The sequence below is a fragment of the Micropterus salmoides genome, unplaced genomic scaffold (assembly GCF_014851395.1).
Source record: "Micropterus salmoides isolate LMB-PRFRI ecotype aquatic unplaced genomic scaffold, ASM1485139v1 Ms_hic_scaffold_16, whole genome shotgun sequence".
NCBI lineage: Eukaryota > Metazoa > Chordata > Actinopteri > Centrarchiformes > Centrarchidae > Micropterus > Micropterus salmoides.
The window spans coordinates 10239639-10254163 of record NW_024040707.1 but is presented as its reverse complement, the minus strand read 5'-3'; the positions used below and the strand labels follow the sequence as shown (position 1 = coordinate 10254163).

The window sequence follows — 14525 nt, the reverse complement described above, 5'->3', positions numbered from 1 at the left end:
CTAGGTGAGTGTGTTAGGATCTGTGCTTGAGACTTGCTTGCTGGCTTTTCATGCTTATGTAAGACATTGAGACAACTTTGTCGTCCCAGCTTGCTCTGTATAAACATTTCCACTACACTGATCTGTGAAAGAACATCAGGCAGCAGCTTACTGTAGGGTAATCCAGTAAATGATCGGCGTGTCGTTTCGACATTTCAGTCATTGCAGAGATAAGGGGATGCAGATGTTTTTCGCTAGCTGTTCCCAGATGAGGTGTCATTATCCAGGTTTGGTCTCAGACCTCCTGTTTTCAACCCATCTCCTCAACTGGGTGACTGACTGTGCACTGGATGCAAAGCCACACTCGAATGTGCACTTTGTGTCTATTGCTCGCTGCTGTCTCCTCCAGGCTTGGGCTTATCTTGTGGTCACGGCCAGACAGAGACACCTGTGAATGCCGTGGATTAGCAGGCTGCGAGTAAGGCGTTTTATGCAGTACCCTGAGGATCCTGGGCTGAAGGCAGGCTGAGTTGTGAGGCTGACGTAAGCTCAACGTAGGCAGGGCCTAGATTGAGATCAATGACTTCTCAAAGCTGCCATATAAAACATTCAATGAAAAAGCCATTTGAGAGACGCAGGTAAACATGCTTTGATTACAACAGTTTGTTTGTTCTCTTAAAAGTCTTGCTGAAACAACAACAAGGCTGCTTGTTCTCCTTTGTGTTGGAGATGCCATGTTGAATCTCCACTCTTAATTAATTTTGTGAGCACAGAGAGGGAGCGTTTGTCACCCCTGCTCTCGCCTGTTAGTGCTATTTGTCTCTGGGTGACCTTTGATTTCACACTGCATTGGTTTTCTCTCGTTATGGACAAGAAGCGGTTTTTGCTGACAACAGAGGAAACCTTATCTTTTAAATAAGTAATTCCTCAACTGCTCAGTGAGTTCACCAGCAGCAAAATATTGGGATTGCTGAAAAGGCAGGCACAGAAGCACACTGGGGAAAAGATCTCCTCTGTCTATATGCTACTGCACCTTTCGCCCAACTCATTAAAAATTCCACAACACAGTGTTTGAACAAGGCATTCTACACAATAGTATATTCTATACTACAATACTGCTTTTGTTTATCGACATGATTAACTTGTAAATATTTGTATACTTTTTTTTTGTCTTAGTGTATAGGTATGTACATTCTAGGCTTTAGAACTGGATTCACATTACATGCTGTATTGTATGTCAGTTCTTTGGAACCCCTGTGCTTAAGACACTACTATCTAGTGTATATGGATAGCTCTTGGCTTGGCATATGTTCTGTGTGTGACTTAGAAGGCACTGAGGGGGCAGGTTTATCGTTGTATTGTAGAGGGGTTCAGGCAGTGACACAATAGCACCAGCCAGGCCTTCTTGGCACCAGATGGGGCCCAGAGCTTTAGGTTTTTGGGAAGTGAGCATTGATTGGGGTGATGGCTAGAGTGACTGAGAGGTGGGACGGATGAGGGAATTGCAAGGGGATGGATGTATTGGCACCCGGCTCTGTGGGTTCTGGCTAGGTGCTGGAGTAGTCTCCAGTAACATTGATGCATGGCCATGAATTATATTATGGCTTGGCAGCTGCTTACTCCCAGATTCATCTTAGCAGCCATTGGGTTATTTATTTATTTATTTGTTTCCACAATTTGTCAAAAGAGTTTCCATATAAAATAAAAAAACAGCCTAACAAGATTTAAAAATGAGGCCGAGTATTTTACCGAATGGGCGTTTGTGCAGGTAAAAGCTTTATGACAGTTTGCAAAGGTGTAGTGGCTGAATTCTGATGGAGTGCTGGAGTGTTTCTGCCCAAACATCATTTGGTGAAAAAAATATGGTGTGGTAAAGTGCAAGATGGCTTTCTCTGAACATCTCTTGAACGCCTGCCTGGAAACCTGCCCAGGATAACACCTCATTCAATGGCTGCCTGCGAGCTGTAGCAGCTCAGGCTGTGGGAGATAGAAGTGATGCCTTGGGCCTTTTGTTCAACTCTGACATGGCTGTTCGGACACCTTTGTTCTGGGAGGAGAGGCCCATTCACAGCATGCCTGGGGAACAAATTGAATCTGGTTGACAATTAATAGCCGTGCGGCATGTTTAATTAAGAGCATGTAGCCAGCGAGCGACGTGCGAGAGATAAACAGAGGAGAGCTGCACAGAGCCAGACTGGGCTCACAAAGGAGCAGGCCATTGGAGCGTCTGGCTGATCGATTCCCTACCGTCTGCAGAGAGCAGCCTTCACAAAGAGCAGCCTGCGCCTCCCCTCTCAACGGGCCAAACTTTTAGAGGGGAGAGATGTGAGACAGATAATGCACACAAGGCAGATGGGAGTATGCAGATAGAGGCAGAAAAGTTGAGGAAAAGTTAGCTCAGTGGAAAAAAAGAAGTGAGCAAGTGAAACCTATACAGCTGCAGAGATGCACTTCAGTATTTGGTAGCTTCAGTTTGGTGAAAATGACCTTGAACATGATGATTATTGGTGTTGAGTTGTTAATTGACTGTAGCTCATGTGGATGGTTAGTGTTACATAGATGTCTGGTGTTGGGCTCTGCTGTTGGGAGACAAAACATGCATGCCGGCAAGCTGGTTTGACTCCAGGCGTCTGTGACCTTCACAGTCCCACATTCCCGTTATTGTAACATGAACAGAGAGAGAGAGAGAGAGAAAGAGAGAGAGAGAGAGCGCGCACTTGACAGCTTGTCTGATAGGCCACACAGTACCAGCCATGGCCAGGCGATGCTCTGGACAGATAGTTACATGCACGCACACGCACTCACACACAATTAAAGAGAGCCCTCCTCCAGAACTAACAATCACATCAGTCAGCGAGATGGCAGGAGAGGAGATAAAATGAGAGCAGTTCATGTGAGGATTTGACTGTTACTGTTTGTGTGCCTGCATTTGCTCGTGTGTGTGTTCTGTCTGGACATGTGTGTGCTGACAGGCGTACAGAGAGATGACAGGAACAGAAAAGGGAGTTGCAGGAATGTAACTTGTTCATGTAAGAATTAAAAGGGTGTGTATGTGTGTGTGGTGAGGTAGCAATAGAGGATAAAGGCATGAGTCTGACAGACAAAGGGTGATCCTTTCATGCTGACGAAGGTTTGGGAAAAAAGAGTTTCTGCTGGCTAATTGGCCTGAGCTGGAGATCTGACCATCCCTTTGGTGAATTTTCAGACTTGTCTTGTCTTCATGTCTTTTCTCTCTGTCTCTAGAACGGAGTGTGCCACTCTTTGTGGATGGACAATGTGGGCTCAATATTTCATCTTTCTCTTCACAACATGCAGTATACCGTCGATTAACGACATAACATTTTGCCCTTCAACACATAATCTGCCTCTTCTTCAGTCTGTTTCTTTGCCTCTTTCTCTCCTCCTCCACCGCCTCCTCCTTCCTCTCCTTTCACCTCCTCTCTTCCTGCCATTAACATGGTGAGCAGGCTTTAGTTTGTGTGTCACAATTTGTTCTCCTGTCAGAACATTCTGCATTTCTGTATTTAAGAACTCTTTCACTATAGCTGCGTATTGAGAACAGGTTGAACTGAACACTTTACATAACCCCACATATTCTCAGCACAGCATGCTACTTATGCAAACGCACACACATATATTTTTCACCACATGCTCATAGGCACATGTGCATGACTCCATGGTCAAAGATAGCTGCAATTTTGAAGGAAGACCTGTAGGTGGTTCTGGGGTGTGTCTCGGATTGAAAGTTAGAAATTGGTTTCATGCAAGGGTGCCCCAGTCATTTAGCTGCACTGAATAGTGGAATTCAGAGGATAATGCAAGCATTAATTGATTCTGGAGCCTGAAATAAATAGGCTTTCAGGCTCACATGAGACAGAACTCTGCTCATTTGTGCCTTTCGAGGAATATGGAGGAGTATCCCCTCTCTCCCCTCCCCTCTTTGGATGTCCTGCAGGAGCCTTAAAATGAAAGCTGACATCAGTTGATTGATATGAAGTGAGTGGTGACCTTCTAGATTCCACTGTCACTTCATTTATGCACGATACCATCGCTCCTTGACTTTTGGGAAAATTTGGGTGATATTTGAGGATATGGCGCTTAGATTCTTACGATGTCTCCACAGAGACAAATCACGCCTCAATTATATTTAGATGACATTTAATGCCCTCTCAGTGGATTTTCACTGCAATATCTTTCTCACACAAAGCATAAGAAAGCAACAAATGTAGCATTTATGTCTGCACTCTATATCAAATTGTAAAATTACATTAGGAGTCAAACAGACCTGCCGGCTGCTGGCTGTACAATCTGACACGGCACTTTCAATATCTGCTGTCTTCCAAAACAAGAGCATCTGTCAAATAGAAGACATACAGTAAAGAATACACACAGAGAAAACCACCTCCTCTAGTAAGTTTGACTGCTCCTACCACTTTTTTCCCCTGTTTTAATGGACAGAAGTTGGGTTTGAGGGGAGAAAAAGTTCAGCAGCAGAGTGGGGTAACAGCCTGGAGTCTTGGTAGTGGAGCTCGGGTAAGGTCAGCATCATGGAGGCTCCGCCACTCTCCGTTCTCCTTGGTTGGGCTGTCAGCAGGGGGGAACAGACATCCTGCTGCATAGATGATGAAGAGGACGTGCAGCGTGGACGTCAGAGGTCAGACAGCCACGGGGCGCCAGGAAGTGAACCTGGACGCTTCCCGCCGTGCCCTGCAGTACACACATACACATTATTTTGCCCTGTTTACTAATGTAATGCTCTATATCTTCTAACACGTCGTAAAGTCTTGCCAGAAGTTAGAGCCTGAGGGGAAGAGAGGGAGGGAGAGATAGAAGAACAGAGAGGTGTGATAGAATCATTACACAAGACACATCTCTCAAGGGTACAGCAGTAGGAGGTCCCATATGGACATTACATCAGCAGACACACACACATCCATAGCAACAACCACAGGGTCACAGTGCTGCCTAATTATGCCTGACAAAGATGGATGTATTTCATCTCAGTCAACTTTATGTCCAATTTTCATCCAGTGTGTCCCTAACACACCACATGCTATAGATTCATTCCCACATAAACCCTTCTGGTGACTCCTCCAGGTTTTTCTTGTGCTCAGTTGTATGCTAGTCTCCTCGCTTCTCTCATCTTTTGCTGCTGCTTCTCTGCTGTTGCTCCTGTTTTGTTCATATACACATGTATACCACTATACATATCCATAGAAATACAAGACGTGCATGCACAGGTGTGTTGTTACAGTGTGGGAGTTGGTGGCTGACCATTGTAGTCCTTCAAGGCCAAATAATTACATCCCCTCAACGAACATCCGAGACAGCAGCTATGGCACCAAAGCCAAAACAATCCTGCCCCATGCCAGCTCCCTCTCCCTGGTCTCTCTCTCTGTCCTGTTTTCCCTTCAGCATATGGCTGCAGCTTCTCATTCTGAGGCAGAGGAGGTGGAAAGAGAGACAGAGTATTCTGCACCCTCACACATTGTGTCATGGAGCAGTGAGTACACTAGAAAATATAATGTACCTAGATTTGGTTTTACACAAATAAAAACACAAGATCACAAGTAATGTACATTTTTTACCATAATTAATTTCTGACATCAATCTGTTACTTTGAAGTCTTTATTATATCCATTAGTGGGGCCCTAGAGGGGCCAGCAGAGCAGTGGGAATCAAAACTGGGAAGGAAGAGGGAATGTAATATCTTTTGTGTGATTAAGATATTAGTTACTTTTTAATTGTGTTTATTTTGTAAATAATACCTTTTGTGAAATCATGTTGCATTTAGGAATATTTAATAATAATCTGTCTCTTGTCAAACTCACCCACTACCCCTCAAAAAACATGACTTTTCTTTTATCTAGTGGTTAATCAGTTAATTGATAAAGCTACTGTAGGCGATCCTAGTTAAGTAACTTTTCTTATGCTGTAGTGCTGCTGTCTTTGTCTAATTGGAGCTTGTATTAATGAACCTGGTTCTGTATTTAGTTGTTTTTGCAATTGACGGTTTCTTAAAGCTGATAAACTTTGAGAATCGTTGAAGCTGGTTGCTTGATTGGTTGCTGAACTCTTCTTCTATCTTTACAATACATAGATGGGTGACAAACTAAACAAAAAGCAGACAGGAAGTTTCTTACTACGATGTTGAGCCAAAGCACCTTGGCATAGATTCTACAAGTCTGTGAAACTCCACTGAAGGGCTGAAACTGCATTCTCCAAAAAATATGGTGTTTCAGAGATTGGGGTGGAGAGCGCCCTCTAAAATCTCCAGTTGGATTGAGACCTGGTGACTATGAAGGCCGCAACATATGGTTAAAATAATTTTAATATTCATTAAACCATTCAGTGAACCCTTCTGGCTTGTATGGACACATTTGAATATGTCATGTTTCTTCTCATTTATTCGGGTTTTACCTTTGATTTGGTACACCTATATAGAAACCAAGGTGTCGTATGTGTGTGTGTGTGAGCTTGCACAAGAGCTCTGTTGTATGCACAACAATCATTTTTCATTTTTTGTTGCATTAATAAATTAAAGTTAGGCTGTTAGGAGCATAGCCCATTGTAGCCAACCCCACACCCCACCCCAGAGCCAGACAGCTCCCCTGCCACTGTTCTTTCTTACTGCAAAGTCTTATGCTCGTGTGTAAGTACATAGTGTATAGAAGTGATATTGTAAACAAAAAGGAGAGTGCTGGCGGAGCAGCTGCTGTGGGTAACATTGATTGTGGGAGCAGGGAGGCGTGCAGCACTGAGGAGCGTGAGGAGGCTCCCCAGGAGAATGCCTCCTTTTTCAGAGCAGTCTTATGACCAGCATGCCAAGCAGAAATGTGAAGAGAGGCATTGACCAACTACTGGAAAACATCTAAGCTATCCAGGATCAATGCCAAATTGATCCCAGAACTATGTATAATGTAGGGCAGTGGATGGCGTGTCTCACCTCCTGTATGGCAAGAGAGAGCCAAACTGCAGGAGCTGAGGAGTTACATAGTGAGCTAGATGGAGAAACAGAACAAAATTGCCTGAGGTTTGTTTTAAACATATGGTAAGGCCTTGTGGTGAAGGTGTACATGTGTGCTGAGCAACTATGTTGTTCAGCCATGATGATGCACTTTCTGTTTTTAAATCGATGTGGATCATCAGTTGCCAAAACACAGGATGGTTTGTGGTTAAGGTACAGCAGAACAACTCTGTGGCAACAGAGTGGATACAGAGTGACTTCCATCCCTCCCTTTTCTTGTGGGTATCCCTGAGATGCCCCATGCATGTCCTAATGAGCAGTATGTTGGAGAGGGCATCTTTTTAACACTGGGAGTCATAGAACAGCCTTGCTCCTCTTCAACAGATGTCAAGTGCAGCTGTCAACAGCTCCATACCCTATTGTTGGGTACTTTCACTTTCTCAGCTCTCTCACTCTCCTATGTTTCTGTCTCGCCCTTCTCTTTTCCGTCTGTCCTGACCATTTGTCTTGATAGCAGATCCACTGCATCCTTTTATGAGCCATGCTCAAACAATCTTAAAGGCTAGCTGGAGGTTACAACTTGCTAAAATAGATTCACTCTACCTCACTACTTTCCCCAGCTTAAAAGAGTAATATGGCCATATGAGATTACATAGATACAGTGTGTGATACATTATTGCTTGTGCATTAAGAATTCATGAAGTATAAACAAAAAACCCAAAATGATTCAGCAAAGGCGCTTTTGCTTGCAGAATCGAACCGAAGCGCTCTTTTTTAATCACCATACCTTCACGCTTCTCCTGTTTTAAATGCATTTATCATTGTCAGGGGGAAAAAAGTTTAAACTTCTTCCTCCTCTCTCCTTTTTGATTATCCTCTCTCTTTTCAGTTACTCTCTCACCCCCTTCTCCATCCCTTTCTTTAGTGCCAGTCAATCTCTTCTGTGTCTAATTGCATTGAATTTTTTCTTGTGTAATCTCGTGATAGCTGTGAGCTTCAGCAACCCCACCCCCCCACCCCTCCCCATTCTTCCATTTGTGCCCAGCCCTGGGCAGGTTGGTTTCCTGGGCTGCCCTGGAGGAAATATCAGATGACCTGGCACTCCACAGCAAAACCCAGGTCATCAGGGAGGGCTCCTCTCACCGTATCCCTCACTTGGCCCCCTCTCATCCACTTCCTGCTTTCAAGTGCAGGGCAAGGTCAAAGCTTTGAGGATGCATTCCCCAGACTTCACCACGAGGCAGGCTGTAGGCGCTGTACTCTTCCCTCTAACCAGAGCTTACTCCATCTTTTCCTTAGCATCTTCCGGCCCTCACATATTCATTTCATCAGCTCAAGCTTTTACTGCAATCAATAATGTTGCTAAAGTTAGTTAATACAGCTATTCATTAAGTGCCTTTTCATTAGTGTCACTAGAGCACCAGCATAACTGGAATAATACTGTAATGGACAAACATATACTGTAATTGTTGCATCCTTTTTTGGGGTGATGAAGACTGGTTTTAAATGGCTGAGCTCACAAAGAATGAGTCATTACTCTATGTTTTTACAAAATGTCTCTAGTAAATTGTGGGTTTTAAAAACAAAGATTAAATTTACAGACAATGAGTAAGTGTTGGTATTTTAATCTAGGGGTGGCACAGAAGAGAATGCCTCAGAGTTTTGTCCTCCCAGCTCTGTGCAGTTTCCACCTCTCATTTTCTCTCAGCTCAAATGCACTGTGGATGTAGAAGGAGAGGAGAGACATTATGGATAGTGTTTAGAGACAGGTGTCTGATGCGTCCTGAGATAATGCCAAAAGACTCCTATCTCTCCTTCTAATGGAACAGCGACAGTTGTTTCAAGTGATCAGGTCTGTCATCCAAATGCTGGAGTGTTGGTCCTTTCAACGCGTGTCTTTTCTCCCATAAATCAAAGTTGCTAGTAAGAGAGTGGATCAGACCGAACCGCAAAACAATCTAACCTCAGGGCATCCCAGGACAGTGAATCTACCATGGAAGCATCATCTTTGACTGACTTTTGTGCAATAAGAAAGGGTAAAATTCTAATGAAATCCATCTGATGAGGTTTACAGTTGCTCCTCAAATTGTCATTACAACTAATCTTGAGACCATCAAAATGTGGTCATATAGTGTTTATTTTCTAAGAGTTTACTGCTCTTGCTCCCACATCGCCCTTCCTTGGTGCAAAGAAGAGAAATGGGATGAATATGTTAGTGTCATCTCCAATTTCAAATAGGTAGACATTTCAAAAGCTGATTCTCTTTGGAGAAAATGTTGTACCTCTAGAGTGAAAATATCATTTGAAAGGCAAGACAGTAAAAGCCAGTCATCTCAAAATGAAAATTTTCTTATGGTGGCTTTCCTTTTCACCTCAGCGGTTATGGGAAAGGGGGAAAAAATGTGAGTGAGTGAGAGATTGGAGAAAGTATGTGGAGGCTATGAGAAGAGAAATCTAGAGGGGAGAAACACTGATGAGTGCAGAAGTGACACCTCCTGAAGAGCATGTTAATAGCGTGCCAGGCCCAGACAGGTAACCAGTAATCAGACCCTCTGATTGTAACACGGTAGACAGAAACACACACAAACACTCTCGGCTCTCCATCTCCATCAGCCGTGAAACTGCTAGACTGCTCCGTCATGTTCTGGGGCGGCCCCCTTTGCTAACAGTGCGTTGCAGCTTTTACAGAGACAAAAGAAACAAATGAGATGGCTGGGTTACAACAAACAGCTCCGGGTTGTTCTTTCCCCTATAAAATGAAGGGCCCCCTTTTTGTAACCACTGTGTCAATTAGAGGAGGTATTGCTCATACTCACTCTCTGGTTCACTGCCAGTTGTTATTTATTTAGATCAGGCTTGGAAGGGACTTTTCCTCAATGTAAGCTGTGCTGAATACAGCCCCTTCAACTTCAGCCCCACCTGATGATAAAATGATGAAGCATAAAGCAAGGATGTACAAACAGCCTTACACGAGCTGGATTCTGACCTAACAGGTAGAGTAAGGTAGTAGCTGTGTGTAAAGAGAGCCTCCTCTGAATATTCCCCACTGACAGAGACCAGGCCAGAGGCACTGAGGTCAGCAGATAGAGTCCAGAGCCCATTGACAGCTGCTGGTTTGACTTTGATGCACCATCAGTGTTCAGCTCACTGCTCGTCTGCTTCCCCCTCCACCCCTCTTGCACAAACCCGCAAGCATGTTTGCTCAACCTGAACGCGCGCTAGCCTCTCATTATGCCGCCCATGCAAACTTTGTCTCTTTGCAGCTGTTTAATGGCCGCACGTCTGTTTTTGTTTGTTTCCTCACCATAAGATTATTGCACCTTTATGGTTGGTCGGGGGGTTGGAATAATCCCTGGCATCTGTTCAGACAGGGAGGGGTGCGCAAAGAGCCAGAGGTAGAGGCTCACTTCGTTTTTTTCTGTTTTTCTTTTAATACGAGACCATGTGGCCCCCTATTTCACCCACTGCCGCTGACGCTGGGGCTGTGGCTGGCTTTTCAAGACAAGAGTGATGGAAGGGGCTATGTGCTAACAGGCACAGAGGTCACTAAAGGAGCTTCCTGCTGCCGTTTATCCCTCCCAAAATGAACCCGGAATAGCATGGATTAATCTAATCACGGCTGGTTAGTCTAATTTACTTGAAGATGTATGCAGAAAAGTAACTTTATTCTATTGTATAGCAGAAGTTATAAATGAGAGGAGCAGCCCTGAGCTCCTCTTGACAACCTCATCCCCCTGCTATCTTTTTCTTAATTCAAGACGCCATCTTGTCATGGCTTCACTGCCTCCGGTCATTATGGCAGGAGAACAGGAAGTTAATCAACGCAGTATTATCTCCCAGCCTGCACCTGGAGGCAAGGGTGCCAGTCATGCTACCGCCCCTCTCTGTTGGGACCCCTGCCAGCCTGGAAACCCCTCACACTACAGTGCCCTGCAGCGTCCCTATTGCCTATAGCCAAGGCGCTGTGTGTCACACTTGTGAAACAGCCTTGATGAGCCAATGGCGGCCACCTTACAGTGGGGCATACTTTAGATGCAAGGAGAAAAGAAGGAAAGAGTCTTAAGGAGAAAAAAACAACTGGCTCTGTTTTTGTGATCACTCTGTTTCCACACATGCCTCATATTTTTCTGTTTTCTGCTGCACGGAAAGCTGGTGTTTTTGGAGACATTATTGCCCTATGTGGACAGGTGAAGTATCAACATAAAGCCCCAGAGGAGGCTTATTTTCAAACTCAAACCTCACAGACCAAACAAGACAATATCTGAACAACATATTCACTCTTAAAGATTTGTTGACACTCCAACATGAAGAGAGATGCACATCCTTAGAAACAAACAAAAAAAAAACATTTTGTAGAAGATGGCAGCTGGTCTGTCCTTGTGTCTAGCTCCCTCTAACAGTCTGAGAAGCTGACAAATGTTCTTGCTGAAGAGTGAATTGCTGGCTGTCGCTGGTAATCATTAGGTTGTCTACCAGCATCCAAAGTGCTTTCATTTCTGCCCATTAGTTTGGTGAGAAAATGGCCGGGTATGGTCTAGCGTGTTGCCCCTTACACTCAGACTGATGCAGTAGGCAGGGCAAGCATGGGAAACATGAAAGTGTTTGAAGTATCTCTATTTATACCCATGGCAGTTTGGGCTTTTCTTTTTTCCCTCTTAAGTGTCTATAGCGTCTCTTTGTACACAACTGACTCCAAAAGATCAACAACCTTTTCTGAAGTAGCAGTCCACAAGCATGTCAATATTGTGAGACTGGCGTGTAATTATTATTCAAAGGTTAAAGAGTGGATTGATCCATAGAAGAGTGTCAAGGGCAGATCAAAGGGATTTTGGGGAGGATCGGACCAAAAATGTTAAAAGCTGCTCACTCTCAAACACAGAGATGTCAATCTTTCTGGGAGCACCTTGATGTCCTCAGAGGAGAACTTGATCAAAGCTTTCGTAACAAAGATGGTCTCAGAAGATGATCTGACCTCAGCTGCATTCCACTTCTGTCTTTCACTTTACTTTCACCAGTCTCCGTTTACCTGCCTGAGCTTCCTGGCACTGCCCCTGTTTCCGTCTTTCCTATGTTTGTGCTGCTGGTTAGACTGTCTGAATATCAATGAAGCAGTCTCACCGATGTATTACAAACACAAGAGAACAGTGATTAAAGATGACATATCTAAGCCTCACTCCCTTCCCCTCTCCTCTTTTCTCTTTTTCACAGGAGATCGCAGCTTACTTGATAACATTTGAAAAGCATGAAGAATGGCTAACGACGTCCCCTAAAACAAGGTAAGAAAATTAACACTCATAGCCCTGAAAGTATTTCATTCAGGGAGCCAAAAGTTTTAGTCTTACATATTTTTTCCCTTCAAGATCATTTCCCTTATGAACAGCTTGCAACCTCCTTCAAGTTCAATATAGGATGTTTAATATTACAGGCTGCTGATGGCTGTTCAGAAAAACAGATTTCTGATAAATGATAGAATATTAATATTGACTAATAATTGCCTTTTAGCAAGCCAATTAAAATAACATGCAGTGGTGCAGCATCTGCTTTGAATGGTATGTTAATGTGTTCCTATCTGTCTGCACATTCACCATTCCAGTAATAACACAGTTGAAGCTGGGGGTGTTTGTCTGGGTCAGACATTACACCCACATGTGTAACAAAATGCTAAGAGCTACTGTAATATTTGAAATAGGATAGTGGTGCCAGCTTTGCTGTTAATTTATTTTTGTTTATGTATGCATATATATATAGGGCCACTTTGCAAATGAAGAACAAGTTCTCCTCAGCTTTTCAGCTAACTTTACCAAGAACAAGAAATTGAATGTCAGCAAACTAATGTGTGTGTTGTGGCAGCTGTGAGGTAATTATATAATAAATGTAGTGTAATAATTAATAATACAGGTGACTTTGTAATAGCTTTCCTCTACATTTGACAGTAGTGGACAGCTTTTTGTTTGAGTAGCTTTGGCTAATCTCTTCAGCTCCGGGATTCAGACCATACAATCATTTCACTGCTACAGCAAATACAGCCTGTTAACACGATGTCCCCTTCACTAAAGTTTACATTTTCATGCATTTGGAATCAGCTCAATATGTTAAAACCTTTCTCTCTCCTTTTCTGCGAGCTGGACTATGCTGGCATTATTAGCAATCCTCATCCATGTGTAAATGGACCCTGGGCTCGCTGACATAGAACCCATTCCTCACGTCCCTCTCCACACCCCTCCTCTCTTCCACTGCCTCGGAGGGACATTGATAATAGTTCTGCATAAAGACACTGCCAATTAGAATACATTCTCTGGTGTAATTACGGAGCATGGGCCAAAAGAGCACTGAGCTCACCTGTTTTTTTTTAATCAAGAATGCCCCCCTCCTCCCCAAGTCTCTACTTTCCAACTCACCAAAAATGAAACCCACTGTCAGGTGTATTTCGATCATGAGATGTGGCCTGAATAGTTGAGATTAGACTCACCTTTATTACTCTCTCCAGAACATGCAGGTGCTGCTATCTTGTTGTCGTATGGTAAATGACATTAAGAAACAAATATTTATATATATATATTATATATATAAGGGATAAAATTAAAAAAAGAGAGTGTGAAGGGTGCCAGAGCATTACAAATGTCAGAGCGCTGGCATCCTCCTGCACAAGACAGCCTAAAAATGACACTTGTGTGAGATGTGAAAGACTTTTGATCCAGTGGCCAAAATGGTCCTCAAGATGCTCATGGCCACAGTCTGTCACCACTGACTGTCTGTTATGCAGTGGTCTCAGCTGCCAGTGTGCTCAGGGATTTCAACCCCATGTCATGTCTCAGTGCAGGTGCTGATATCTCAGCAAACATGTCACCAGGGAGCAGCCCCTAGTGTACACCTGCGGATCACCTGACAAGACATTCCATGTGTTAGAGGAGCCATCACCGCAGGACAAGATGTGTGTTTACTATACCTCTGTTTCTGGACAAGAGAGGCAGGGAGAGAGTTTGTGTTTTCCCAGATGTCAGTGAAAGGGTAAAGCATAGTGATGGATGTCAGGGCCAGAAAAGGTTGGGTGTAATGAAAGGGTGCGGCATATATGTGTGATTGATGGAAGCTGATTGACGGCTGGCCTCTATATGAAAATCTGTCTTGTCAAGGTCATGGGTGAAAGGTCAAACTTGGGACACATGTGGTTAAGTGCTGCCTTATCATTTGTCATCACGCCTTTTCAGGTGCTTGTGGGTAAGTGTGTGTGCTGTCTGCATGTCTGTGTGTGGGTTGACCCCTGTGGGAAATAGGCTAAGTAGGCTAATTCTCCCCCTGCCAACGCCTGTAGACAGGGTCAGCAGGGCATGATGGGAGGCAGAGATAAGCAGCAGGGTCATACACGGAGAGGCACCGTGCTGCATGCCTGCACCGCATGCGTGTAACAACTCTGACACATGCAGGTCGTAAACATGAGAGTGGGCCACAGCCAGAGCTCAAGGAGCTGACGCTAGCTGTTTGACCAAGGTGACACGCGATACAGGACATGCCCCGAATAGAGATGGCATCCTGTCAACACCAGGAAGATGAGATGAAGTGGATGAATTACATGCACTCA

General features: G+C 44.0%; 1 protein-coding gene across 8 annotated transcripts in view; it reads left to right on the top strand.

The window, feature by feature from the left end:
- The window catches only part of camta1a (calmodulin binding transcription activator 1a), a 283748-nt gene that overhangs the window by 117872 nt on the left and 151351 nt on the right, over positions 1 to 14525 (top strand). For all 8 annotated transcript variants that reach the window (XM_038722942.1, XM_038722939.1, XM_038722937.1 and 5 more), the window contains one exon: positions 12155 to 12222. In XM_038722942.1, the coding sequence (XP_038578870.1) occupies positions 12155 to 12222 (68 nt within the window). The remainder of the gene's footprint in view (positions 1 to 12154; positions 12223 to 14525) is intronic.